This window comes from Struthio camelus, chromosome 1, assembly GCF_040807025.1.
Source record: "Struthio camelus isolate bStrCam1 chromosome 1, bStrCam1.hap1, whole genome shotgun sequence".
In the NCBI taxonomy this organism is placed as follows: domain Eukaryota; kingdom Metazoa; phylum Chordata; class Aves; order Struthioniformes; family Struthionidae; genus Struthio; species Struthio camelus.
This window is the reverse complement of record NC_090942.1, coordinates 106,471,648-106,498,411: the sequence shown is the minus strand read 5'-3', so window position 1 is coordinate 106,498,411 and position 26,764 is coordinate 106,471,648. Positions and strand designations below refer to the sequence as shown.

The following is a 26,764-nucleotide window of genomic DNA, read 5'->3' as shown; positions in this document are numbered from 1 at the left end:
GCGGAGGGGAGGCCCTGGCAGCAGATCCTGTTTTCATTATGAAAGATACCACACTTACTTCATGTGGTAGAAAACAGGATGGCAACGAAGGGATTAAAGGAAGAGATGGTGAAGGAAATCAGTCAACAAAACCCGTTCTCGAAGCAGGATTTTGAATGAGCAAGTGGGTCGAGACCTCTGAATGCAGGGTATCAACGTTTTTCATTCAAAGTGTAAAGGAAAAAACGTGCCTTAAGCTGCCCTGGGACTGGTGTGAGCTGCAGCTCAGGGTGCAGGAAAGCACTAACCACTGCCTCTGTGGTGCCTGCGGTAGTTCTGGGTACTGCGTGGCTCAGGTTTCCCCGGAACTGCCCTCTTTTATTTTCAGAAAGAAACAACAGGCCTGAGGGTTTCGTTGCTTTCTTTTCCCCCTCCGCACATAACCTTTAATCTTGCCGACCCGCACAGCGACCCGCGGTAGGCGGAGAGGCTGCGGTGGGCGCCTAGGGCCCCAGCAGCCGGCTCGCCCTGCCTCCGCCGCGGCAGGGCGCCGCCAAGCCGGATTTAGCCCTTTGGCTCTCCTCAGCGATCTTCACAGCTTACACGTTACAACCGCGAGGGCCCGCAGCCCCGTGTGCCGCGCCCCGCCGCGGGGCAGGGGGCGCTGCTGCCGCCAACTGCCGCCAACCGCCGCCAACCGCCGCCGCGGGGGGGACGGGCATGGCGGAGGGGCTCGGCCGCCCCGCGCCGCCGCCGCAGAGGGGCTGGGAGCGGCTCCGCGAGCTCTGGCAGCGCGAGTGAGGGCCGCGCCGCGCCGCGCCGCGCCGGGGGGGCGGGGGGAGGAGAAGGGGGGGCGGCCGTTGCGGCCCTCCTGTGGGCGCGGGGCTGCTTTATTAAGGGGTTTGCGAAGGCGTTTTCGGGGTGCGCGTCCGGGCGGAGAGGCGGTTTGAGCGGACGGATTTTGGGGAGGGAGGGAGGGGAGCGCTAAGGTTAGCGCCGCGGCCTGTGACCCCCTCCCCATCCCCCTTCCCCGGCCTTTCTTTGCAGCGAGCGGCAGCAGTTCCCGGAAGAGACGGTGAACATTATCAAATCGGCGTTTTCGGGGGGCGTCATTGGCTGGGTGTACGGCGGGCTGCCCGCCTTCCGCCACGCCAGGAAGGAGTTCATCGCCCGCAGCCACGGCGAGCTCTTCCAGAACCGCGTCGACGCCGTGGTAGGGGCAGAGCTGGCGCCGCTCGTCCCCCCCCCCCCCTCTCCCCGGGCACGGGGTTCGCCCCTAAAACCACCCACCCCGCGGGGAGGGACCGCGCTGGGGCAGCGGCTGAGGCTGCGGCTGGGGAAGCGTCGGGTGTTGTCCTCCTCTCCGGGGGAGGGAAACCTGCCTCGAAGACGCCGTTTGAAAGCCCTGAGTGGGCTTTAGCTGGGCCCCCTGAGGAGGAGGGTGCCCTGGAGGGGGGGAAAAAAACCAAAACAAAACGAAATCAGGTTTTTATTCCAGCTTGGTTTGCCTCTCTCACACCCAGATCTACAAAGACAGCTAGGAAACATCCGTTTAGAGAAGGAATATGGTGGTACTAGACTGACTGGGAAATGCGAGCGTGTCTGCAGAGAGACGCCCCTGTGTAGCTAGCTTGGGTTTTCAACAGTTAGCCTGTGGAGCCTGTGTTCACGCGGTGCCACCCTCCCAAAATGAGCCGCTCCTCAGGAGCGAGGGGAGAGCTGAGCGGATGAGCATCGGGCTGCCGGCCACGTACCTGTTGGTTCTTGACCGGGTGACGCTTTCGGGATTCCCAGTGTTAGGCCGCAGAGATAAAACATGAATGTAAAAGTCGGAAAATATAAAGGTCTCAGTTGTCAGGGTTCGATGGTTTTGTTTTGTTTTCAAACTGGGCTTCACTTACTGGCTGCGGCCATTGTAAGGTCAAAGCACTGTATGATGTACCTCATTAATAAGATCAGAGTGAAGAGGGAGGGGGTAATTTCCATTGAAAATGAGATTTTAAGGTTTTTTTTTTTTTTTTTTGAACCTGCTCTTCCAAGGAAACGAGCAGCATGTGATTGCAGTTCACTCTATCTGCTTTGAGCTACGTTCAACCCTGAACCAACAACACTGCATTGCTCTGGGCAATTTCATTCTGATTTGACAGGGGCTAGAGGTTTCACAAATAATTATATTCCTACAGTGTCATGAAAGTAGACATCTTGTTGTGATTTGGAAGTGCCCTAGTAGAGAGGAAGGCTGCACTGCAAGCATGCAGAGACAAGGCACCTTGTAAATGCTGCAGCTGTGCAAAAAGTTTCCGTTGGGACCTGCAGTTTGTGATGAGATGTAAGCCAGTAGGAGACCAGGCTTCTGGTGCTGATGAACTTGTTTAATAAGATGCACAAAACACAAGGGTGAGTGCATGCTTAATTTTGAAACCCAGTTACAATAATGGGCAAAATACCAAAGTGTTTGCTTTATGTGTGTAAATACGTATAGTCTGTGTAATCACCTGTTGTGTTGTGAAAATTAGCTATTCAGTTATACCCAAATTCTACGTTTAACTTAAATTGTCCTTAATTATAGGAAAATTTGGTAACAATATTTACATTCTATTAAATGACTAGTTAAATAACTTCTCTTGAAAAACCTTTTGGCTTTTAAATTTTAGCGTGATGGTGGCTGACCACTCTGTAGTGTCAAATTATCAGTCTCCTCTTAACTTACTGATGTTTTTTGTTTTATATGCCTGTTTAAAATATAATTCTTAAAGCCTATCACTGCACCTCACCATGAAGAACACTTCTGATGTTTCATAGAGGTATTTGGACTTTTGGGGGTTTGTTCTTCAATTAAAGTGTTAGTAGCCTGGATTATTAGAAACAAAAAACTTATGCCTGGTTTTACATCATTCATTATTTAGATATGGCTCCTGACTCAGCTGTTGGCGAAGTATCGGTATCTGGCTTCACTCTCTCCTTCTACTGACTTTTCTTTTGTTTTGGCACCCAGGCTAAGCCCTTATACCACAGGCACTGGGAGAGAGAATTTGGTTATTTTCAATAGTATTAACTGGAATATTCTTTTAATTTTTATGAAACTTCTTTTTATTGCATCTTTTAAAAAGCCTATTTTATAGCCAGACTTTCAAATACCAGTGCTAAACTGCAGAGTTTGAGGGTGTCTTTGATGGGTTACTGATGTGTTTAATACATATCAACTAATAATAATTACGGGCTAGTTTTCAGTTTGTCCCTCCTTTCTTCTCCTCTTTTATGTTATTCTATTACAGCGTAAAAAGTGCTTCCTTAGAAAGCTATCACTGTCCTACCAACTGTGCTCAGCACCATGATTAGGAAGACCAGTTGATGTTGCAACTGAAATTAATTTTTGGTTTTCCTGTTGATGGCCTGGGGAGGAGCATGAGCTGCTTTTCCTTTCAAGACAATCAACTCTGTCCTTAAGGGTCAGGGTTTCGTTCCCAACATTTTGAGGGACATCAAGCCCCATAGCCATTGTGAATACTCCGTATCATCCTCTTCAGAATACAGTGGACTTGTGCTGGCTGAAACGTAGCAGGTCTGAGATCTGTAACCTTTCTTCTCTCTTACTCTAGCAATCAGCTCACCGTGCCGGTCTCAGGAGCTTCATCCGCTATGGCTGGCGCTGGAGTTGGAGAGTAGCTGCTTTTGTGGCGATATTTAAGTAAGTGTTTCTTATTGGCAATGGGAGAGGAACTGGCTTACTCGTTAGTGGGAAGGTGCCCCTAGTGCATGCTCTGCTTGTAGTTGCTGCTTCTTAAGAGACTGCTAGCGTCTGCTGCTTCTTAAGAGACTGCTAGCGTCTGCTGCTTCTTAAGAGACTGCTAGCGTTTGATGGAGGCTCAAAATGTGTTAACAATGAGTCTGATGGATAAGGTGTAAACATGAAAAGGATTTAACCTTTTCTATTTACCTCAGAATTCAAATCTTCCAACAAACTAACCCAGAAATTAAAGCTGGAAAAGCCCTGTTGGTTACACCTAATCCATACCATTATTGACTTGTATAGGGTTCTTCCCTGTACTTAGCAGCTTCTTTCTGCTTTACTTAATCTCTTTTGTTTGATGTATTTTGCAGTTTTCCCTGGGAGAAAGTTCCAGGCCGTTGTCTATTCAAGAATGGCTTTCTATCCTATACTAATTTTTCTCCTTTTTGTTATTTCTCGCTATTTCTAGTTTGTATACACAAGCATTACTTGAATCATCTGCAAATATTTGGAAGACAAAGATTGCATCTTGTTAAGCAGTCTTTGGTCATTAGACCTACCAGCTGTGCATTAAAATTTTCCTACACAAATAACGCACACATAATGTTCTACTTCTCTAATTTTCTTCCTCAGACATGTCAGTATATTTCTGACAATATAGCATCAAGCTAAGCATACTCTTCCACATAAAGCCCTTGTAAACCAGGAATATCTCTGTCCTTGACCTTCAACATGATAAATTTATATGTAGTCCAGAACGTGTACGGAATATAGCTGCAGCCGTATTGTCTTTAAATCCTCATTTTGTTTGTACGATGTAGGCAGTATTGACTAACATTATTTCCCAGTTGCAGCTAATTTCATATTTCTGCCTCTCTTCATAATTTTTATGTTCCTTTCTGTGATTTTTACTTGGTCTCAGTAGTTTTTTAGCTACTCTTGATTTGGTATATTTTTTTAGGCTTAACTGGCATGCTGTTTACTTTCACTGTCAGAACTTTTGATTACTTTAAATTTTTCTGGACTTGATGCGTAACTTCATCATCTTCCACCAGATGTCTCCCCTGCAATCAAATGCGTTGTCCTTTTTCATTACACCTTTGTACAAGCCTTTGAAAGAAAATATTTGCCGCTCAGTTTAATTGCTAGTGTAAAATCCAGTTGGAAGATTGAGTTCTCCATTTGGGCTAATTTTGAGTTTGGCAATTTAAAACCGAGTTGTTAGTCTTACCTTGTACAAAAAGCTGGGTTGACATTACAGCGTTGGAAAGGACAAGAGGATTGCTGTTGACTTGTAGATGTTGTGTAGGAGGCTTATTAAGCTGGTGGGGAGGAGGTAACTACTGGACTGAGTAGAGACAGGCGTTTTGGGCTTCCCATTACGTTTTTGGGGGAGATGATGTACCCACCCTGGCAGAAAATCTCATGCCTCAAGAGCAGATGACCCTGCTGACATCATTAGTCTGACTTAGCTCTGGTGGTAGACACTGTGTATGTCAGCCAAGCTCTTAGAGACACAAATTCCTCTCCTGTGGGGTGAAGGTGCTGTGTGAGGACAGACTGATAGGACCTTTTGGTTGCCCACTTGGTATCATCCTTGAATATATGATGGAAAGAAATCTTTAATTTAAGCACAAAATAGAATTATCTCAAATCCAAGCCTAGGATCGTCATATTCCCCTGCCTCTGGCTGAACGGCTGCATGCAGTAAAGTTACTAAAATCAAAGCATTTGTGGCTGGTATGCGTGTGCTCTAGACTGACTGGCAACAGGGCAGTTGGAGGCAACCTGATGGTTGACTTACTGAAATCCAGTTTTATTTCAGGACGTGCTTTGCTACCTGTCGTCTTCATGTGTAACTGCTGATTTCTTTTGTGCTTTATCCTTGCAGCACAGTGAGCACTGGTCTGTCTGTGTACCGCAATAAAACCACCATCAGTAATTTTGCTGCAGCAGGAGGTAAGATTGCTTTATTTTTGTGTACTTTCCTGCTTCTGAGTAAGGGAGGTACTGTCTTGGATCTGAGCAGGGCTCTAGCTGTCTATGCTTCTGGGTTTTGCTTCTTGTTCTACTGACTGACTTTGTAACCTTGCTCGCTTGTTTAACAGCTGTGTGCCTTTGTTTGTAATAGAGAGAGATCAATGCATTTTTGAAATCATAGGGTAGTTTTATGGTTATTTTTCCTATTTCTGCTCTTTATAACAGTTCAATATGCTGCTTAAACTATCCTTTTCATGCGAAGCTTTACATGTCTGCTCTTGGCAATAGGGTTCTTGGTAAGGGATCTGTTTGTTCCATTTTTACAGGCTTTATTGCCATTATAGTTGGATACGCATTTTAATGTTGTTTTCTGCCTTACGGTGCAGCTACTATTGTTGGCTGCCGTTTAAAAGAAGAAAAGGGAACCATACTACAGCCAGAAGAGAACTCAGTTTTCCTTTTGTAGATACATTTATGTTTTAGCATTTCTTGGGGAGTCTTTCCGAAACAGGAGAATTTATGCCATGTTTTAATGCAGAGAACATGTGGATTAAGTCCTGTTGGAAGCATTGCAATATCAGCTCATCGCTGGTTATTGAAGTGCCTGCCTCTTGAGCTAGTGTGACTGTATGACCGGGGTCCCTCCCTGCTGGACACAGTGCTTGGTTTCTACTCTGTTAAATATGGACATTAGCCTGTGGAAAGGAGAAATGGGGCAAAGCAGCTCCCTCAGCGTGCATGTGATGGCTGTTGTGCGGGTAGTTTGTGGTTTGAGCATGTTTGTTTTCTGTAGCCTTCACAGGAGCCCTCTTCAGAATACACTTGGGCCTGCACGGGCTGGCAGGCGGCAGCGTGTTTGGAATAGTGTTTGGGTAAGTTGCGACTGCTGCCTGTGAGTGACTGACTCACAGTTATTCTCTAATGGAATGTGTTGGATAGTGGCCTCCCCCGCCAAGCCTTGAATCGTAGGTGGGGCTACAGAAGCTTCCCTTCCTTTCCCCTCTTGCCCTGAAGGTTTTCTCTTTCTTTCCTGGGGCCTCATTATGCTTTTTCTCCCAACCTTCTAACTCTTTTTTCCCTTCCGCTTCTCGATTTGTATTTTGTTGTTTCGTCAGTGACAGGGACTCGCTGCTCTCAGTAGAGCTTCTTACTGCTCTTTGCATATTGGAGGAGGCACTGACTAAATTGGGAATTTGTCCATGAGGATGGGTCATAGATGTGTTTTCTGTTCCCCTCTCTCAGTGCGGTCACTAATCATCCCTTTGGTTGTGTGCAGAAGAGTCTGGCATCTGTTCTAAGAAGCTATGTTGTCTGGGGGTGAAGGCAGGAGTTTAAGAGCTACAGCTTCTGGACTCCCTTTTCAGCTTCATCAGTGACAGCTCCTGTAACAGTTCAGAATCCAGACCTTGATCCACAAGGAGTGTTGGGTGTCATAATCGCAACTTCTAAACAACAGGGCAACCCATGAGCTGTCAGCCCCTAGGTTAGGAACCTGTATAAACATGAAGTATGTACAGAATGGGATCCATAAAAGCCAGAACGTGGAGCAGCAGCCATTAGGAAATGCTGAGGAAGAAGCTGTGTGTTTGGGCCTGCCTCTGTCAAGGCTATAAGATGGTTCATCTCTTCAAGTAGATTTTGCAGTCCTGCATCTTCTAAAGCTCCCTGGGAGATGGAGGAACCCATACTTGTTGTTTGGGGGCTCTGTCTGTCAGGACAGTGACCTGTTCGCTCAGGAGAAATCTGACTTTTCAAGCAGAGCTGGGAGTTCTTCTCCAAGTCCAGATCCGTGGATATCCTCACAAATTAATTTGGGGATCATGTCTAGACAGACGAAAGACTTGCTTAGCGCTATGAGGATGGAGTCAGCTGTGGATGTGCCCAGAAATAGCCTAGGGAGCTTTTTCAGTGAAAACACAGGTACCTCTAGAAGTTGAACAGAAGCTAAGCAGGGGTTTGGCTGTCTAAGTCATGGGTTAGGTTATGCCCAAAATTGGTTTGGGCATCGTGAGTCCTTCTGGCCCTTGCCCTCTGCATGCTTGTTGGTGAGTAACTTCAAAATGTGTCATACAAAAGGGACTGCAGTGAGTCACAGCTGATGATAGGCTGTGTTTGGTGACTTGCTAGAATAGGAGCACCTTAGTCTATAGCGTGATGTGAGTATTGGGGAATGTTATGCACCACTGGTCTGGTGGCTGGCCCCCACACGCTCCTTTTGCTCTTGCCAGTAAGTTATTACTATTACATGTCCCTTGGGTGACTTCTGACTTTTCTGCTTCCTCCTCTAGAATCCCTGCGGGGGGCCTCTTAATGGTAATGCAGAAACTTGCTGGTGAGACCTTGCAGGAGAAGAGGAATCGTGAGCGGAGGGAGCTGTATGAACAGAAGTTAGCAGAGTGGTAAGGAACAGCATTCACTTCTTTGACTGGAAGTGTGTCTAGGTCTGTGCAGTACAAACATTTAAAGAAACCCTCATGCAATAGGTCTTCTTAGCCTCAGTTCCTCTCCTCTTTAGTTTTCTGTGTGTTTCACATACCAGACTCTAAACTGCTGATTTAGTCTTCCTATTGTTAGATGCTGCTGCTTATTTTGTAGAAAGTTGTGTTTTGTTTGAAGTGTGTGGCTTCCCCCTTTGTAACTGTGCCTCCATCTTTCACTTCTGTAGTGGCTGAGAAGATAAGCAAGAGAGGTGAATTTGCTTTAAAGCACATTTGTATTTCTTTACCAAAATTGAGAGAGAGACCAGAACTCTCGCTTTTCCTTCACTGCTGCTTTCTTGCCATCCCTGTTGAGGAGAGGGAAGCTGGAGGCTTTGGGGAGAAAGGGCTATGATGCTGGCTGCATGACTCATAAAAACTCACAAATAGTACCAGTTCTAGAAGAAATCTTTAAAGAGTTAAGGCGCTGTAGTGATATCTTTGTCAAGAGGATGCAGACATAAAGTTGCTTTGCATTTTCTTCCCCCTTAGGCAATCCAGACTCGATGTCACTGAAGTCTTGGGCCAAACAGAAGGCAATGCTCAGGGGGGACCATGGAGAGAGAGATAGCGAGAGAATCCTGGAGCTGCTAAAGTCTTCCTCAAATCTCTGTCACAAGCAGCTATGAAGTATTTTGATTCTGCCCATTAAAAACTCTTCAGTCAAGGGGTCAAGGAAGTATTCTGTGAGCTGAGGTATATCCTTTACACTTCTGAAAGAGCAATTTGATGAAAACATTGTTCATGAATGTGTATCACAGCACAAGAGCTTGTAAGGGGCTAACCAGTTCTGCTTGAGAAGGTGGAAATGCAGGCTCTGCAGAATAGCAAGTGTCAGCTAGGTTTGCTTGGGAGGGAGGGTAGCTCCAGAATCTCTGGCAGAACCCATTTCACGTCTGAAAATGTCTAAGCCACCTGTAATGTAGAAATAGTCAAGGAAAAAGAGCTTATTAATAGTTTGGCTGCTAAAGATACCCTGATTCTAAAAGGGTATTCTAACTTAATTGTGGTGAAGCTGCTCTTCAGATGGCAGCTGGAGACTTTACTGTCCAAGCACAACACAGGCAGCACTAGTACTAGTCTTTTCTCCCCCTTCCGCGGTTTGACTTGCCTGGGTGGGACTGACTGTTTTGCTGATTGTGGTTTCTTCAGGCTTTTTTGCAGAAAAACATGCTTGGTTCCTAGGGTAAATAAAGTATTTTGCAATCAATGTTGAGGAAGGGTGGAGGAGTGGGAATGATATGGAAATACCCTGAAAAAGACATATTTTGGCTTCCTTTGTAGAAGTATGACTGAGGAGACCACAGCAAAGATGACGGTTTCTGGTGGTGATGGTGGAAGGATTGATACCGTAGGCAGTTCTAATAACAATAAAAAGTCCTCTAATTTCATTTAACGGTCAGAGATTAGGGGATTATCTCTGGGGGAAATGTGGTTCAAGACACCAAATAAAGCTATCTCATAGTGGTGATTGTCTCCATAATATCCTTATGCTTAGTTTGTACGGTATTTGCATTAGAGAAAGGTACCTGAATGATGTCTCATGAGAAGAGCCATACCTGAGATCCCACCAGGGAGCAATTAAGTCTGGTTGCAGCATCAGGCTCTCCTTTAGAGACAGTAACAAGGACAAGAGTCAGGAGAGTGCCAGTTGCATTTATTATTGGCACCAGTGATCGTCTGCTAAGTCATGGTTGTTGCCCATGAGCAGGGCTGAAGTTAATTTCATAACGGCCTGTACCTAGAAGGGCCAGGTGGCCCATTGCCATTTTCCTCAAAGCAGAAGACCAGAATTCTGGTCCCTTTTGTTTGTTGGGGAGGTTTAGCCTATTAAAGAGAATTGTATCTGGGCAGGGGGTTCTGGTCTCCTTCCCACAAGTAAAGAGTAGTTACTCTGCTCTGTTTGAATGCTGTTCCTCCATTACAGTTGATAGCTGTTGATTGAAATATGAGCAGTTGATTCCACAGAACACATTCCACCCAAAGCAGATTTTTGGCACAGCTTGCTTCTGAGAAGGTGCTGTGTTTTCTAACTTCTGAACTGAGCATTTTATTTACTAATCACCTCAGTATAGGTCTTTTTTCCATAAAAGAAACACATTCTGGATTTTTTCTTCAACATTGATTTTCCTTCTCTAGGAACAAGTAAAGGATCTGAATAAGGAGAACTGTGGTAGGTCTCACACTCTTCCATATTTTCAACTCTGCATGTTCTGGTGGCAGTAGTATGATTACCCTCTGCCCCTTCAAACACTATCAGAACAGTAGGCCTTTCCAAGTCATATTTCTTTGCTAGCGTAGTTATACGGTAATGTTTTACCTTTTATGATCACTTTTTCTTGCTCTTGCATTCCTACTCTTATAATTTTCTCTCTGTAGCAGTTTTGATGACGTTTAGCTGTCATTGCTCCCTCTTCCTCTTTAGCGGCCATTTGGTGTGATGACTAAAGAATACCAATTCTCCTGTGTCTGTGACCATTGATACGAGGATGTTCTTCCTTGGGAGACTAGTCAGAGCTAAGCTAGCAGGTGGGATTTCCTCTCCGTGTGAGGAAAGGAGGGAGTGCTAGATGTCCTTATGCTACACACTAGCAAGGGGAAGCAGAGACTTAATCTGCGTTCAGCTCAAGATTAGCAGCCATTTTTTGCTTTGTTTCCTGCTAAGTTAGCTCCCTGCACTTCCTCATTTCTTGTAATTGAAGCCACTGTCCAAAATGGGATGTGAAGAATTGGTTCAGAGCTTATTTTTAAATCCAAATGTTCCTTCCAGGAAAAGGCACCATGATGAAGTTATCAGTCAGCTACCCTGACAGTGGAGAACACAGATAGGAGGGATACAGCAAGAATATCTTACACTGGATTTTATTTTTGCAGAGAAGACTCCCTTTTGGGGAGGGAGAAGAAAGACCTGTTGCAGGCTCTATGTCTACCAGCATAGCTATGATGCTCAGTTAATCCCCAACAGACTGACAAAAATGAGGTATGTTGAATTTACAAGTCAGGAACTCGAATGCCATTTTGTCATTGCTGTTGAGCACACCAGACAAGGCTGGATCTTGAGACCAGCTCTAGCTACTGTAACACAGTTTTGTTAGCCAGCTCTATCACCTACCTTGATGTGAGACAGTCTATATTTTTTAGTGACGGTGAAATGGTAGCTGGGGCTCATTTGAATAATTGAGAGGCTGTACCACTTCCCAGCACTTAGAACAGATGTCTTTTATTACTGAGGAAAGGAAACAAAGTTTACTATTTAACTTTCAATACAATTGAAGGAGAAACACCAGGAAAAATGTTATATACAAAATACTTGCAATACACTGAGAGCAGCTCATGTGGTACAAAGACCCAGATATCAAGCTGGAAAGGTCTCATGGAAACCATTTGTGTGCAATTCACTGAAAATAGCATAAGGTAATGGAAAACATGATTCAAGGTACAAGTGCTTAAGGAAAAAAAAAAAAAAAAGCAAAAAACCAAAAACCAACCTGCCCACCAGGTATATAAAAACAAATTGATGTTAGACATACTTGTCAGTGTGAAATTGTTGGTTTACTTTAGAAGGAGTTATTTACAGCGTCACAGGAGTTGCTGGTGCTGTGGAAAGGTTTGGCAGCGTGCAGAAGACAAACCTTTCTCTAGAAGTTGGTGCAGCTGTCAGTCAGGAAGTCAAGCGTGGGATTGTCAGAAGAAAAACGTTATGCAGGTAAAACTATCAGAGCTGCAGTATGGTTGGTATGGTGGAAATGTGTCATGGTTATAGCAGGCAAGAAAGCACAGTGTTGAATATGAACTAATTAAATACAAGGAAGAGAATTCAGCCTGTAAGAAGCTGGAAGTTTCTGCTGGAAAGAACAAGAAGAGAGTGAAGGAAAAGGAAAGGTATGAAAAGCATGAGAGACACCATTTTCCTGGCAGCCTATATACCAAGTCCTGCAATAGGGTCAAGCTGCCTTTTGATAGCACTGCTTTCTGTGCCACTCCTGCCCTGCTTGCAACCAGAATGCGCAGATGCAGGGACTGTCAGCTCTGTGACACCCATTCATGGCTAGAAGCAACCTTACATTCTTTCTCTGTCAAAAAGCCCTCGGTAAGAATGTTTTGAGGTTTCCATTTCATACAATGGGAAAGCAGTCAAAGTAGCTGATGAGGCAGCATGACTGCAGGACTAGAAAGAGAGCAGTGTCTTATTTTTCAGTAGTGACTTTTCCTGATCCCTTAGCCTCTCAGAGCTGAACCCTCCACAAACTGCCTTCTAGCGCTCCTGTTTTCTCGAGCAATTTCTGTCTTAATACCTACTTGCTAGGAAAAAAAAGTGAAGCGACTGGAATAAGTCTTTGCTGTCCTAGCAAGGTAAACTCCTAAAGCAACAGAACATCCCACAAAGAGGATGGCATGGTGCTTTTCAGACTTTTGTCTGCCCCACTAACTGTGTACATTCACATACAATATAGGTGTTGCTTCTGTGCCATCCCTAGCAGTAGCTGCAGGACATGCTGGATAAAGCAGTAAGGGAATGGCTACAGCTTGCAGCATCTCGGAGCAAAAGAAAAAGGCAGCAACCCCATCATACTCAGGGCAGGGCTGAATTAGTTTAGCCTGTATAGTTGCTCAGGAAGCTTGTTGGGGTTGGGGTTTTTTCTTCTTTTCACCTCAAAATGAGAAACCATTTTTTCCTACACAGTAGGCAAGAATATCACCCAGATCAGATGAATCTTAGCCAATATTAGCATCCTGCAGGGAACTACCTTCAAGTCCTGGCTGGGTACAGAGACCACTGAGAAACAGCAGCATTCAAAGCAAAGTAACTCTGTATGTTGCTATGAGAGAAAACGAGAGAACCAACCCTAACAAATATTTCTAGACAAATGTACAAATAAAAGCAGACCTATATTTTACGGAGCAAGGCCCTGAGTTACATTTCATCATATTAGATATATGTAAGATAAGCACTGAGTGTTACGGGGCTTTACAAGTGCAGATAGGAAGAAACGCATATAAAAGCTCGTGTAGGTGTGTGTGCGCATACGTGCATGCGCTCACCATGCACTGTCACCAGTGGGTTGGACTGTGTCAGATGTGCTCCTGCATCTCTGAGGAAGTTAATGGAGGAGCAGTGTCTTGGTACCTGGGTTGGTGAGGCCATCCTTTCAGGAGGAAAAGGTTGCGAGAACTTGTGCCACCTCTGTAGGCAAGCAACATTAGTTAGCTGTGCTGTCAGTATGTATCATTTAAAAAAAAAAAAAAAAAGTCTCACAGCACTGAAAATAAGTGTGAGGTGTACATTGCCATCTTGAGATGCTTTTTCCTAAAAAGTGGCTGCATTATTGCCTCTTTAGGGGAGAAGGGACACATATCCGTAATGGTCAAATCCAAATCCAAACTCCTCCAGCCCAAAGAACAGAACTGGCAGCTATCAGTGCCAGGCTGAGTATAAAAGACGTTTTAGCTGCTCCCAGTTACAACGTGGAGGCACAGCCTGCCTTGAGAGTCTGCATTGGGGTTTGGGTGTCTCCCAAAGGCCAGCCCCACATTACTGAAGGGGAAGGTGGACATGAGCTACCTGCTAGAGCTCTACAGGCCCCCTGATTATCACAGAGGCAGCATCAAAGCCAAAGTGTCCCAAACTCTGGACTTGGTATACTGGAACGGTGCTATGCTGACAACATTCTTCTTGTACGCTGCTCTAGGAATTTGGAGCGTCCTTCAGGGTGCAGTTCCAGCGACTGCGTTGTAATGTGACCACCCCACAGCTTCTGTGGCATAGGTGGGCTTTTCAGTTCATTCACGCAAGATAATCTTGTCAGTCGTCTTGAGCAGATTTTTTTTCTTCCTGCTCTCATCCCCTCTCAGAGAGCCAAAGGGTCACTGCAATAAGCATTGCTGTAGAGAACAGGGGGGACTGCGGTGCAGAATATACAGGAAAGGAAACCTGGGGGGACACAAAGGAAAGCTTTTATTTATTTATTTATTTAGTTATTTATCCCTTCTTAATCCTAAATACAAGTGAGAATGATGCAGAGCCAAGAGACAAACGGATCACCTGCTACAGGCCACAAGAGGGCTTCTGTTACAGCAGAGACAAAGAGGGTGCTGCGTGCCTGTTCAGCGCTAGACAGCTCAAGACAGGCACTACTAAGAGTTACAGACTGCCTCAACGCTTGCATACTGGGAAGGCCTTTGGAGTGCATAGAAGGTGCCCTCCTGCTGTGAAGCAAGAATGACTAATGAACATACTACTCTATTTAAGCAGCAATAGGACATGGCTCAGCGCATCACACAGTTATGAGATTACAGTCAGCCACTAAGGAAGCAATATGCTTTTCTAATGCACAGCTTCTATCTCTGTTCACAGAGAGCAACCATCCCAGGCCCTGGAGCTAGGAAACTTCAGTCACTTAACCAAAAAAAAAAAAAAAAAAAGAGGCAAACTTTTATAAGAAAGAGGAATACAGCAGAATGGATTTATTCAGTAGGTGAACTCCCACCAGGGAGCAGTACTGACCAAACCGCCCCCAGAATTCATGCTAACCAAGGTTTTAGTATCTGTTCCAGATAGGGCCTTCCCCAGAGGAAAATATGAGTGGGTGGTCAGGTTTGGAAATGAGAAGAGTGGCCTGAATGATATTTTCCCCTTCTTTCAGTCTCAAGAATTTCAAGCCTTTAGATTACTACAACACACAGCTTGAGAAATTCATGACTTCTAGGGCTCTACAGCTGTTACTGTAATGTATCCCCCTGGCAATTCAGCATGCTGTGGTGAGAGCAGGAAATACAGTCACCTGGATAATAATATCAGTGGTAACAATTAGCTGATAATCTTTCCTCCAACCTGTTGACTAGAAAAATGTCTTTTTGGAGGACACAACCCTGGACACAGCTGAGCTTTCAAGCCAAAATGAATATAATGTTTTTGTAGTCATAAACCCATGGCAAGCCATGCTTTTTCCCAGCAGTTCTTATACCATGCTTCACAACATATCATATCACAAATAACTCCTTCTAAAACATTGGTATGCTTCCTGGGCAAGTCTTAGCTGGGAAACTTTTCCTCCTTCCAACCCTCCAGCTGCTGAAGAGAAGGAGAATACCTCAGAAGTGGACTGGCATTGACAATCTTATTTGGAAAGCTGGAGTTGTTCTCTTGTTCTTCATCTCTCCCTCACTACCGTTTGGTCAATCCTTCTTTGTTTCCCTAAGCACAGATGTCCCCATCTTTATTCATCAGATTAGGCATATGGCTCACAGGCCATTCCCTGGAAATAACCTCTAGGGGAGGAAGCCACTTGTAGGACCCACAAGTTAGAAGCTACTCATTTATGAATCCAACGGGGCAGGAAGACTGCCCAGAAGACTGCCCAATTCTTAAGTTGGAGGCCCATAAAATGAGCACAAGGGCAGTGGCAGGGGATGTCGCTGCAAATCCTGATGGATGGGATGACCTTGCTGCAAACCCACCTCTCTGATATTAACCAGTTTCTTTATACAATTTCAGAAGAGACCTAGTCAAATTCATCTAATAGTCTTTTTCTTTCTCCTCGCTCTCTCGCTCTCTCACTCTCTCCATCCCCATTTAGACCCTGAAAAGTTACGCTAATGAAGGAAATGAAAGCCATGAAAACTTGTGCAGGACCCATTCAATGAAGAAAGCTGATCAACAGCCCAGGAAATCAAGTCCTCTAACATTTTTTCACTAGATTCATTTCTAAAAATGAGAAAGAATCAAAATAATATAATGCCCTACAAACAACAGGAGCATCATTCCCCTAGCTCCTGGCTGAGAAACACCATGTCTCTGAGTTGGCAACAGCCAACAGCTACAGCTTTGACCCTAAAGAACAGTGCACATTCATATCAAAAGGCATACCTAACTTTGTGAGCTAGCATTGCGTAAGAATTTAATAATATTTGAGAATATATTTTGCCAAGAGAAGAATGGTGAAGAAAGCTACCTGCAAATATGGTCTGGTTATACAGATGACGTTTCAGATGTCACTTTAGAAATTTCAGCTGTCTTCATACTTTCTTTCACATCTTCTTCCTCTGAATTTTGAGACATACAACAGTGAGAACAGACTGAAAGAGAAAATCCCTCATTAATACCTGGAAGGCTAAAACATGTAAAAGTACTGGATCCAAATGTCTTCTTCAAGAAAGTAAAATGTAATTGAGAGTGAGGAGGGAGGAGAGAAGAACTCGTTATAGGAGAATAGATGCAAAGCAATTTTTTAGGACTAGTTACTTCTATTTTTCTTGGCAAGACTGCTCTTGCAGGGCATCTGAATAGAGCTATCCCGTAGCAATAGCCTGACCTGATAGAAATCTCTTTTAAATATATGATATCTATACAATGTTATATACATAAAAATTCTTATTAGCACAGACCTGGAACCTCAGTCTGGCACAAAGGCAAGTCAACACATGCTGAGACAAGGTCAGAAAGGAAGTAATGGTAAAAGTTAACATGTCACTAAATGCAACTTGCATGCCAAATAAGTAGAAGAACACAAGAGTTAGCATAAAGAACCAACAAACTCTTTCTGTGCTTGAAAACAAGTCTCTCTAGTATTTCAGCGTCTATGAATGACATGTTTTTATAAATCTGAGTCTCTCTGCCCTACTATGGCAAGTTGTGCTTGCAGAAACTTCACACCAAGCCACTTAAGCTGTTCTTTATACTACCTCTAATCTTGATCCTTTGGGTTAGATTAATTGGTAAAAGATCTAGGGAAAAAAAATTCTGGAGATTTTTCCATTCTTAAATTACTGCAAAGATAAAACAAATTAGGCTGCGAGCTCCTCAAAGGAGGGAGCGTGAACCTCACCAGAGTACTTATCTATTTTGGTCACCACCACTAGCCTGCATCGGAGAACCCTTATTTCCGTTTTACTGTCTTCCTGTTCTTCCATCCCATACTTCAGTTCCTTGAAGCATGGCTTTTTGAGCTAAGAAACTAAACTCTTAGCATTAAGGTAGCTCCCAGTCCAGATTTCCTTATGTCAGAGCAACAGAGGCACCCTGGGAACTGTTCTGAGCTCCTGCAATGTCTCTTGAAAGTTGATCCGTAGTAACACCAGCAGGAAGCATTCTCAGGACAGATGTTTCCCCTCCCAGACAAGTGATAATGCGTAGCAGCACTGAAGCATAACAACTGTTTAAACTGGGAAGTTGTTTTGAAATGCCAGCTTCAGTTTCTTACAGGTTGGGTCTGGTCTGAAAAGTGACTGTGCAAAATAACACCATCCAAACTCAGCAAATTGCTCCCTGCGCATATTAGGAAAATGGAACTGAAAGGGAAATTCCAGGTTATGCAGCCAAGCCCTGCCCTGCTCTTGCGGGTAATCACATTGTACCACATTGGTGGTACAATGCTTTTTTACACCTCCCTTCGATCCTGGTAGGGAACCTTTTAATTTCCAGCCTGTATTTATTTAGAGCCAGATCTTTGGACTTCAGTTCATTCTCTCCCTTAGTTAGGAGTTCATTATCTACACAGCTAACAGCATAGGCGGAGTTCAGTTGTGATTTGCTTGTTTTCAGCCTGGTTCCTGCCTTCCCATCAACATAGCCCTGGAGAACTGCATGGGAGAACCAACACTGGTGTCATGGGAGGACATGAGTGGAAAATGGGGAGGTGCACAGGTGTAACTGAGAGAGAGTCACTGCCTTCCAGAAACTTCCTTTTTTTGTGCTTGAGCACAAAAGAAAAAGAGCCCAGTCCAACTCAGTGGTCACACTGTTTTTTATGGGAGTGTGGCTGGTGAGGAGAGGAAAAGAAAAACACCACTACCTCCACGCTTCTCACTTGTGAGTGACCCTACTTAAAACTGAAATAGAGAGAGCAGAAGACACAAGTACGACAAACTCACAAGTGTCCCTAAGTGAACTGAGTCCCTGCTGCCTAACAAATTACCTCTTTCTAAAGGTGGATACAGGTGCGACCATGATGAGCTACGATACTTAAACTAGTGGCTTTTGGTTTAAATGGAGTTAACATAGACCATTCTCAGTGTGGGATTCTTGATTCCAAACTTCACTTCCCCTGTGACCTGACAGCACCTGGTGGGTGATATTTATAATGTGTTGCAAAACTCACTGTCTTTCTCCAGGACTACTTTTCAAAGCTACTCAATGGGTGCAGATGGGACACCAGCTGATGTTGACTTTTAGTACCGGCTGGATGCCTCACTGCCTTTTTAGTTCCACTAGATGTCTGCCACATCTCTAGGGGCTTTCTGGCTAGGTCAGCCTAGACGTGATTAGGAGCAACAGATAACAGATGAGATTTAGAGCCACAAAAAAAAAAAAAAGATCTCAGCTACCACCGAACCCTGAGATGCCCAAATTCCCCTTTGCCATCGAAGAACTCCTGGACACATCTGGAGTTACTAAAGACGTCACAGAGTGGGACAGGGCAGCTGGCCTGCACCGTCGTGAGCTCCACAAAGAAGGCAAATCCATCTCTCCTGACTGGGATCCTAGTAGGTGATGAGGCCCCTAAAAGTGAGGTGTTGCTCAGTCTTTTGGTGGCCCTAGCATGATATATTTTTGTAATTTGGCCCTGTGACTTTTCTGAGGGATTGTCCAAGTACGGTGTATAGAGTTTCAACTTTGAAACTTTCAGTTCTCAACTGTATCTGTTATGACCAAGATTCTTTGCATCTTCAAGCACTTTAAAACATAAAAGTGGACCTTTGTGAATCTCTCCATTTCTATATACCCCTGTCCTTTGGAAATATACCAATTTGCTGACTTAAACTCCCAATCACTCCTTGAGTCTCAAACCTGAACCCTGGTGCTGCTTGCACACCAAAATGTAGGAAAGTCCAAACCTGGTCTTAAATTTTGTGACAGTAGATGCCACATAAAAAAAAGGAAATGAGAAGAATGTACAAAAATATCTGGTGGCTCAGTGCAGCTTCTAGAAAAGTGTATTTTACACAGTTTCTCCATAAACAGTGAAAGACTGTTTCTTGAAAAAGGAGGTATACTTACCATGCCTTGGGAGGAATCTTGCTGCTAAGGTGACAGCCAAAAGGAAGACAATAATGATGATACTTGAAGCAGTAATGACATTATAAGATGGAGGTATAGTAGGAAGAACGCAATCACTTCTTTTTTCTGAGAGAGAAGAAATAAAACGTAACTGAAGGGCCCACAGCATATCGGCACTTTCATGTAAGAGCAGGTATGTGCATCTTGGTGGTGCTGGCCAAATTCTAACTCAGATATTCAGCCTGAAATTAAACTTATCCAATAAACAAGAAGACAAAGGTGGCACCTAAGCTGTAAAGGTCTTTCCATTCCCCCACATTTGCTATGTGCTGAAATTTGTAACACATCCACAGAGTCCTAAATGCTGGATCTCTGTCCAGAAAAGGACAGAGACAGGCAATATCTAAAAAAATACATAAACTCTTTTCAAAGAAACTGGCTAGACTGGGTGGAAAACTCTGAGCCCGTATCTAGAAAGTTTCCATTCTCAGAGGTACTCTGCAGCTTTTATTACTGTTTCAGGCAGTTTTATGCCTAATTTGTTCCTCTAAATTCATGGGTGACAGGAGATAAGATGCATTAAATAGACTGGAGGTGTCATTCCCTGCATGATAGCAAAAGAGTATTGGGGCAGAGTTGAGTTTCAGTGGATCTGAATCCTTTGGCCTTTCACTATTGAGATCGCTATTCCCCCACATCTTAAAAATTGAAAGGTGGGGTCTCTGTGGCTGACGTTGTCACTGTTGATTCCACCCTCCTCTGAGAATTCATGTGACAACAGTGTGTTATTATTATTACTTTTTTTGTTGGTCTTCTTTTCTATGTACTACGATATTCACAACATTCTTCCATTACCATTTCTAGGGAAGTTATGCACTACATCCAGCAATAAGCAGTACTCATCAAGCACTAGTTTCTGGCATTCTGCCTGAAGTTGAATGGCACCTTTCCTCACAAGGCTTTTAGTGATACTGTTTGATGAATAAGGTACCTTCATGAATAAGGTACAATTCCCTAGGAAAAATAATTCTTGCCTTCTCTAGCTTCCCTTGAAAATGCCCATATCTCTGCACTCAAAACATGAGACCCAAAGACATATTTTAGAAGACTTTTATGGTAACAGCATTAAAAAGAAATTTTTCTGGCTTTAAGAAATTTACTTCAAATTCCTTTCTACTGCAAAACATCTGGACTATAGCGTGCTTGCTTCATGCTGTTTTCTCTTGTCCCCCAAGCTTTTCAAAGCATAGGCTTATCTATTATTTTATCACTTTTAAGCCAAGCACAGTGATGTAATTTTTATCCTATACAAGTTAGCCCCAGTATTAAATACACACGTGGAATCAGAATTTCCTCCGGACCCCAGCAGGCAGTTTCCTGCAGTGAAGCAGGAGCAAACATGCTGGTTTGTTACATGGGGAAAGTGCAACGTGGTTTTTGAGGCACACACATTTCTCAAGCCCCTCTATTCAAATGCCAGGTCTGTGTCACACAAGCAGCAGTAGGACCGTGCCGGTACAGAGGGGCTCTGGATGGTGGGAATCCCAACCTTGGGAGCAACTGAGGCTGGTACCACCAGACCACAATGGGATCCAGCTGCTCGGTCAGCCCAACCCATCCTGACTCACGATGAAGCAGCAGGAAGCCAGGGCCATCTCCTGCTTATCAGACACTGTCATAACTCTCCTTTCCCACCCCTGCTGTCTTACAGCCATTGAAATATTTTGGTGTGCAGCTCATGGTTGGGCCACCCCCGCATGAACAGATACACAAAATCTGCCACTTCCTCAGAGGGGAGCCTCAGCAAGTTCCACAAAACATTTCTGCAACAAAATATAGGTAAAAACCTACTCAGAAGCAAGCTAGTGGACTTGGCAAAGCCATTGTACTCAATGGAGCAAGTGAGGCTGGTGTCTTCAGTCACGTTGAGCCGCAGGTTGCCAGTGACGTTGTATGGGCTGATGCCGGCCTCAGACACCCAGGTGGCATTCCACACCACGGACTCATTGTTGAGGGCTCCAGAGATTTTGGGTTTTGGGAAACCTCCATGAGAAGAACATCTTACCACCACCTCATCTGATTCACAAGAACTAGTGCGTACTTCTGCTGTTATGTTGGGCTCACTGAAGTCAGCTGAAGCAAAAAAAAGCTTTAGTTACCATTCTGCCAGATTACACAGAAAGCTCCAGTTCTGGTCACCCACGGTCAAAGCAAAGACCACTCCCCCACACCTGAGGTGTTTTTCCTCTTACTCAAACTATCATAATCCATCTGGCCCTTCTTGTGCCTTAGCATTCTCCCCGCAGCCTCGACTGGATATGGTGTTGGCCTTCACTTCTTTTCCTGCCTGGTCAGTATCCCAGGGTCCACGGATTTCACGACCCTAGCTTTTGAGTACCACTTTTTCTCTCTACATACAGCACCAGAAGGAGTCATAAAAGGAGGTAGGAAATATACAGGACTGAATATGAACTGGCAGAATAAAGATTTGTATTACATACAGTGATGGACAATTTCCTTTTCCCTCCCTCTTTAGACCCTTCCCAGCCAAGGGCTCACAGAGGGCCCATCTCTACCAGGAACAGAGGTGAGTCAGGTGTTGGCCTCTCAGCCAGGTTGGGCAGCAAGAGACCAAATTATATCTTCTGTATGAGAGTCCCTCCAGAAGGCCTAGCTGAGAGCAAGACTTGTACAATTCACTGCAAAAATGTGTAGCAATACACAGATCCTCCCCTAAAGAATACAAGCCATGTTTCCACCACACATTTTTCTTAATGCCAAAGCTTGTTTTCACAGGTTTCCCACCCATGCTGCTTGTTCCATGCCCTCCCTCCCCTTCAGATGTATTGGTGCAAGCATATGTGAGGCTGCATGGTGAAGTGGATGAGAAAATTGATCTGGGTGAAGGAGAAGAAAGGCTGTGTTATTGTTAGCCTGCGTCCCCTTTCACAATCTGGTTCACTGTGTGGCTCTAAACAGTTGTGTCAGTGCAGGTGAGGAAGCCCACGGGTTGCAACGACAGGCCGGGGTGAGGAGGAGGTAAGGGGTGGCGCAGGAACTATTTAAGGCAGTTCTCCCACTGGAAAAAATCTATGTGTGCCAATAGCTTTAGCAAGAGAGGCGCAGGTCAGGAGACGAAGCTATGTGTGCGGTTTCTAAGTCACACTAACACCACTGCTCCAAAGTGACCAAATGCTTCCTCTCTCTCCCACGCCCGTCACCTGCAAGTTCACTGCTCCCTGCAATCCAGTGTCAGGCCCAGGCATGGCAAGGCCACGCAGAGTGCTGTGGCAGCTTGCTCATCTCACAGCAACACAGCCCTTTTTGGAGCAGCTGGAAGAGCTCCCGATCTGACTCGCCACCTGACTACAGGACTATGAGGGTCAGCACAAGGCAGATGGTCCCTGTGCATCCCCACAGGGCAATGGGGAAGGGGAAATGGCCCCTTGAGGTGGGAGCATGGTCTTACATGGCTTAAGGACCATGCTCCCATGGTCTAAGCTAACGAGTAACTGTCTTGAGCAATATTGCTTTGACATCCAGTCTGGAAAGTCTGAACAGTCACCAGGTGGTAATAGTTCTCAGCCTCTCCTGGGATAGCTGGACTCCAACAGTGGCCTAAAAGTGAAGGAAACTTTCCCTTCGCTGATCCCCACAACAACTGCTCCCTCTTTTCCAAAGGGAGAAGTCTACCACAATTATTACACTGGGCTAGTTAGAGCAAGGAGCTGTCTAAAAGCAGAGAAATTGGAATACATGTGGGGAGCAAAGGAGGGAGATCCATTGTTTCATGTTTCTCATGGTTAACTCTTCAGCCCTCAGCAATATTCCCCTCCATGACTGGAGATGGTCCGGGCAATACAGTTACCTTTTTTCTTATCAGTTCCTGGAAGAACCAGTGAACTTGTGTCCTTGCACATAGGCCCGCTATTTCCCCAGGTAGGCAGGCAACGGCCAAACCTCAGGAGCTTGGATGTTTTTGTTATTAATCATCTCATTCAATATGGGGAATGCTTATTCACTGGCTTTTCTGGAAGATTTCTGAAACTCTCTGCTGTTAAAAGTATTCATGCTGAAATAAGTATGTATAAATGTAAATGTAAATGTATGTATAAATATATATATAAAAGTTACCAGTATCTCTGCTTTTGGTTGAAACCAACCACCACAAAGACAGTCAAGCAAATGGAAAATAATGTCAACGGAACTTTTTCTAGCCTCCAAGAAAAGATTCAGATTCGTTTTGAGCAAAGGGACTTGTGTTGTTTCTCAAGGTAAAAAGCCTCAAATCTCCAGCTGACTTCAACTTTATGCCCTGGAGCTGTTTGGCACCCTACCAGTGTCCCAGAATATTCCGTGCCCCTCTGGGGTTTGATACAGGCCTGGGGCGCTGCTGTGGCCATGTGGAAGCAGTACTACCCCGTTCCTCCTTCGGTTTGGGAAATGTTTGCCTTGCACCCAGGGCCTGATCTCAGCTTTACCCAGAAGACAGCAGGGGGCAGAGGTGGCCCAGGGCACACACTAACAGTGGTACCTGGGGGAGGTGTCCCCGGAGAGGTCCTTCTACAAGAGGGAGTCATCAAGGGAAAGATGGGGAGGGGGGGCAGTGGTGGGAGATGACCTGCAAATTTTCAGTGCCTGAGGTAGCTTTGGAAAGATAGGGGAAGAGGCTGATGGAAAGGAAATAAAGGGGACTTAACACACTTTCTGTCTCTCTTTCAGGCTTCCTGATGAAAATGAGGTCTATCTATTACACCAGGAACAAAGCTTGTAGAAATGTCTCTTATCTCCAGAGGCCGGCACTGGAAAGCCTCTGGTGATAGGAGGCAACCCACCTACCTGTAATGAAGAGGGTCACGGGCTCATCACACACAATGCGAGGTGCAACTGAGTTCTGCAAAACTTTGAGGTGCTGAACTACACACTGGTAGGGGCCATTGTCCAATATTTCCACGGGGGAGATCCACAGGGTGAGATTCGTCATGTTGAGCTCAGTCCGATTCTTATACCGCTCGTTTTCTGAGATCTTCTTCCCCTCTGCGTATGCAAGCACTACCTCCGTGGTGTTCTTCTGCCAGTAGACCCGGTAGTTACGTAGGCTTTCTGTGCTGGGTATTTCATGACAACAAGGCAGGCCAACTTTTTCCCCCACTTTGCCTTTGGCCATTTTTTTCTCCACTGCATAGCCTAAGAGGGGGCAAACGAAAGACAGTGAGATGATGGTATATCCTTGTACCAGGATCTTCTGTGTAGAACTCACCTATTTCAGCTCTGTCTGCACCCGCTAACATACCTCATTCCTCCATTCCCTGACCATTTTACAACTCCAGCTCTGCATGGAAGGGAGCCTACCTTGGCAATACTTTTTCTGTGATGCTGCAATCCCACTTACAATTCCAAGCTAGCAGGCACTCAAGGATTTCAGCATGCATGGACTACTGAAGGCAAAGGCAGGAAGGTCACCTGCCTGAAAAGAAATTTTGCTGGCACCTTAAAAAATGCACCTCAGACTAAAACATTGCCATGATAGTCACCTGAAAGGATAATAATGTACACTGCACAAACTGCTCATATCTAAAGATCTCCTCTGCGCTCCTTTTTTAGAGCTCAATGTTAGGAAAGTCTGTATCATCTTCTGTTGCGTTTCCTGCACAACAAACAGGGTGACAGTGGAATATTGGCTTTTTATAAAGGAAAAAAAAAAAAACCTTCCAACATCCCAGAAGTCAGACACAATCCTACAATAATAAACAAAGGTCAGACCCACGGTTTCATGAGCCCTCTAGTATTAGTAAATGAACAATTTTGCCCAGCCTAGCTAAAATGAATCTAAGGCCCCTGGTCCTCCCTTGGAATCATTTCTAACCTAGCAAAGACTTCCCAGAACTCCTGCCCCGGGCACGTGTTGGTGCCATACCTCAGGATACAGGCATGATCCTACAATAACAAGCAGGGGCTCCTTCAACAAGGAAATTAGATACACCTTTGCTCAGGTTAGCAGCAATCCCCTTGCTTCACGTTATGACTCCTTTGCACGCCATTGTCGTGATCAAAATGACTTTCCCACCCTCCTTCCTCTTCTTAGCGGGTAGGCTCTTGCAGGGATGGAGAGCGGAAAGTGCAGGGGGTAGCCCAGAGAGGAGCCCCTGCCTTTGCTTGGAACGGTGACACAGTACTGACGGTGCAGCCCCGTGCTGCAGCAAAGCCAGAGCCGTCTGTGCTTTGCTGGGGTTTGTGTGACCTTCAGGATGTTGCTTACCCCCTCTGCACCCTGCTTTGTTAGTCTGCAAGGTCAGGATACTCTGCCGGGTCGTTTTATGTTTGCCATACTTGCCTCTTCCTCAGCACCTTAGCATCTATCTTTGGTACAGGAGCAGGAGGATATAAGTCTCTTGCATGTCATTGACCAAAAGCAGAAAAATAAGCAAACACCTGGCCTTAAAACAGAGAAGATTCATATTCCCTTCTCCTTCCCTGCAGAACAGATCTTAGAAAACGTGTCTTGAGAGAGACAGCGGGAGAGCCCTGAAGAGGGAGGACGCTACTGATGGGCAGAGTGCAATGCTGACCATCAGTGGAGGTGAGATCTCAGGCAAAGAGTCTCAGCCAAGTGTGAACTGAACTCTTGACAAAGCCGAGTTTCAGAGCTGGCATCTACCCCGTGGTAAAACCTGCCTGATGCTGGAACATACTTGACTTTTATGCAGTACGGGGCAGCCACCACGTACATGTGCACAGAGTGGAGCTCCCAGAATGTGATTGGGGTGCCGTAACATCCAGATTCAGCTGAATTCAGCTGTCCAAAACAGCCGCAAGCTTGTCGCCTGCCAGGCTTGTTTGCTTAGCGGTGACTCACAGAGTCTTGGGACGCAGTCAAACAGGACCCCTGCAGCTACGGGTGCTAGAGGGAGCCAAACAGTGTTCATGGGGCAGCATCATGGGCTGCTAGATGAAGTTCAGTGGTCACAAGGCCAGAGAGAGCGCCTGAGACTGAACCTGAAATGAGCATCACCCCCATCCCCTGAAGCACACCTACCCCTGCCCCACCTGCCCGTTTTACATCAAATCAGCAGGAAACACTCTGAAAAATACTGGGGAGGTCCTGACAACTTTGTTTATATATTAATTAATTACAATTTGATATATAATCAAATGATCAACTTGTCATTTAACTCTTTGTCCCTCCCACAGGCACCTCATTGGTCTTCCAAAGGCAAAAGATCCGATAGATTCAGATACATTTTTTTTTTTTCTGGCTAGCTGTACTTCCCCTTATAAAATACGTAACAGACTAAGACCAACCAGACTGGGGCAGACCAGGAGCCCACTCAGTCCACTGACCTGTGTCAGCCAGCAATCAGTAGCAGAATAGTAGAAAAATAGTTCTTACACCCTACACAGAATAAGAACTGTCGTATCCTGCCAACCTTTGGCAAGTACGCGTTTAGGGATTTCTTGAGACTGGCAATTTAACCACTGTTGATAGGCCTATCTTTCACAAATGGGTCTTGCCCCTTTTGGAACGCACGTAAATTTTTGGCTTCCACAACATCCTGTGACAATGAGGTCCACAGTTGGATTACCTGCTGTTTGAAAAAGCAT

General features: G+C 45.1%; 2 protein-coding genes across 4 annotated transcripts in view; one reads left to right on the top strand and one right to left on the bottom strand.

Moving 5' to 3' along the window:
* Positions 1–630: 630 nt before the first annotated feature.
* On the top strand, positions 631–9,635 carry TIMMDC1 (translocase of inner mitochondrial membrane domain containing 1). Of its 2 annotated transcripts, XR_011134937.1 has the most exons (8): positions 631–776; positions 1,027–1,192; positions 3,579–3,667; positions 5,601–5,668; positions 6,483–6,561; positions 7,978–8,088; positions 8,659–8,862; positions 9,451–9,635. XR_011134937.1 is itself a non-coding variant. In XM_068910233.1 (7 exons), the coding sequence occupies exons 1-7, from the start codon at positions 700–702 to the stop codon at positions 8,735–8,737; spliced, it is 669 nt and encodes a 222-aa protein (XP_068766334.1). In that variant the 5' UTR covers positions 631–699; the 3' UTR covers positions 8,738–9,635. The 2 variants fall into 2 exon arrangements, 1 of the variants encoding a protein (XP_068766334.1); XM_068910233.1 differs by having other exon boundaries at positions 8,659–9,635.
* A 1,974-nt stretch (positions 9,636–11,609) lies between these two features.
* Positions 11,610–26,764, bottom strand: part of LOC104149204 (T-lymphocyte activation antigen CD80) — a 31,522-nt gene continuing 16,367 nt past the window's right edge. Inside the window, exons 5-9 of one of the 2 annotated variants that reach the window (XM_068910215.1) lie at positions 24,002–24,349; positions 21,014–21,295; positions 19,163–19,288; positions 16,119–16,242; positions 11,610–14,098 (exon numbers count right to left, since the gene is read on the bottom strand). In XM_068910215.1, coding sequence (XP_068766316.1) covers positions 16,136–16,242; positions 19,163–19,288; positions 21,014–21,295; positions 24,002–24,349 — 863 coding nt within the window. In that variant the 3' untranslated portion in view covers positions 11,610–14,098; positions 16,119–16,135. The remainder of the gene's footprint in view (positions 14,099–16,118; positions 16,243–19,162; positions 19,289–21,013; positions 21,296–24,001; positions 24,350–26,764) is intronic. The other variant, XM_068910223.1, reaches the window with a different exon arrangement.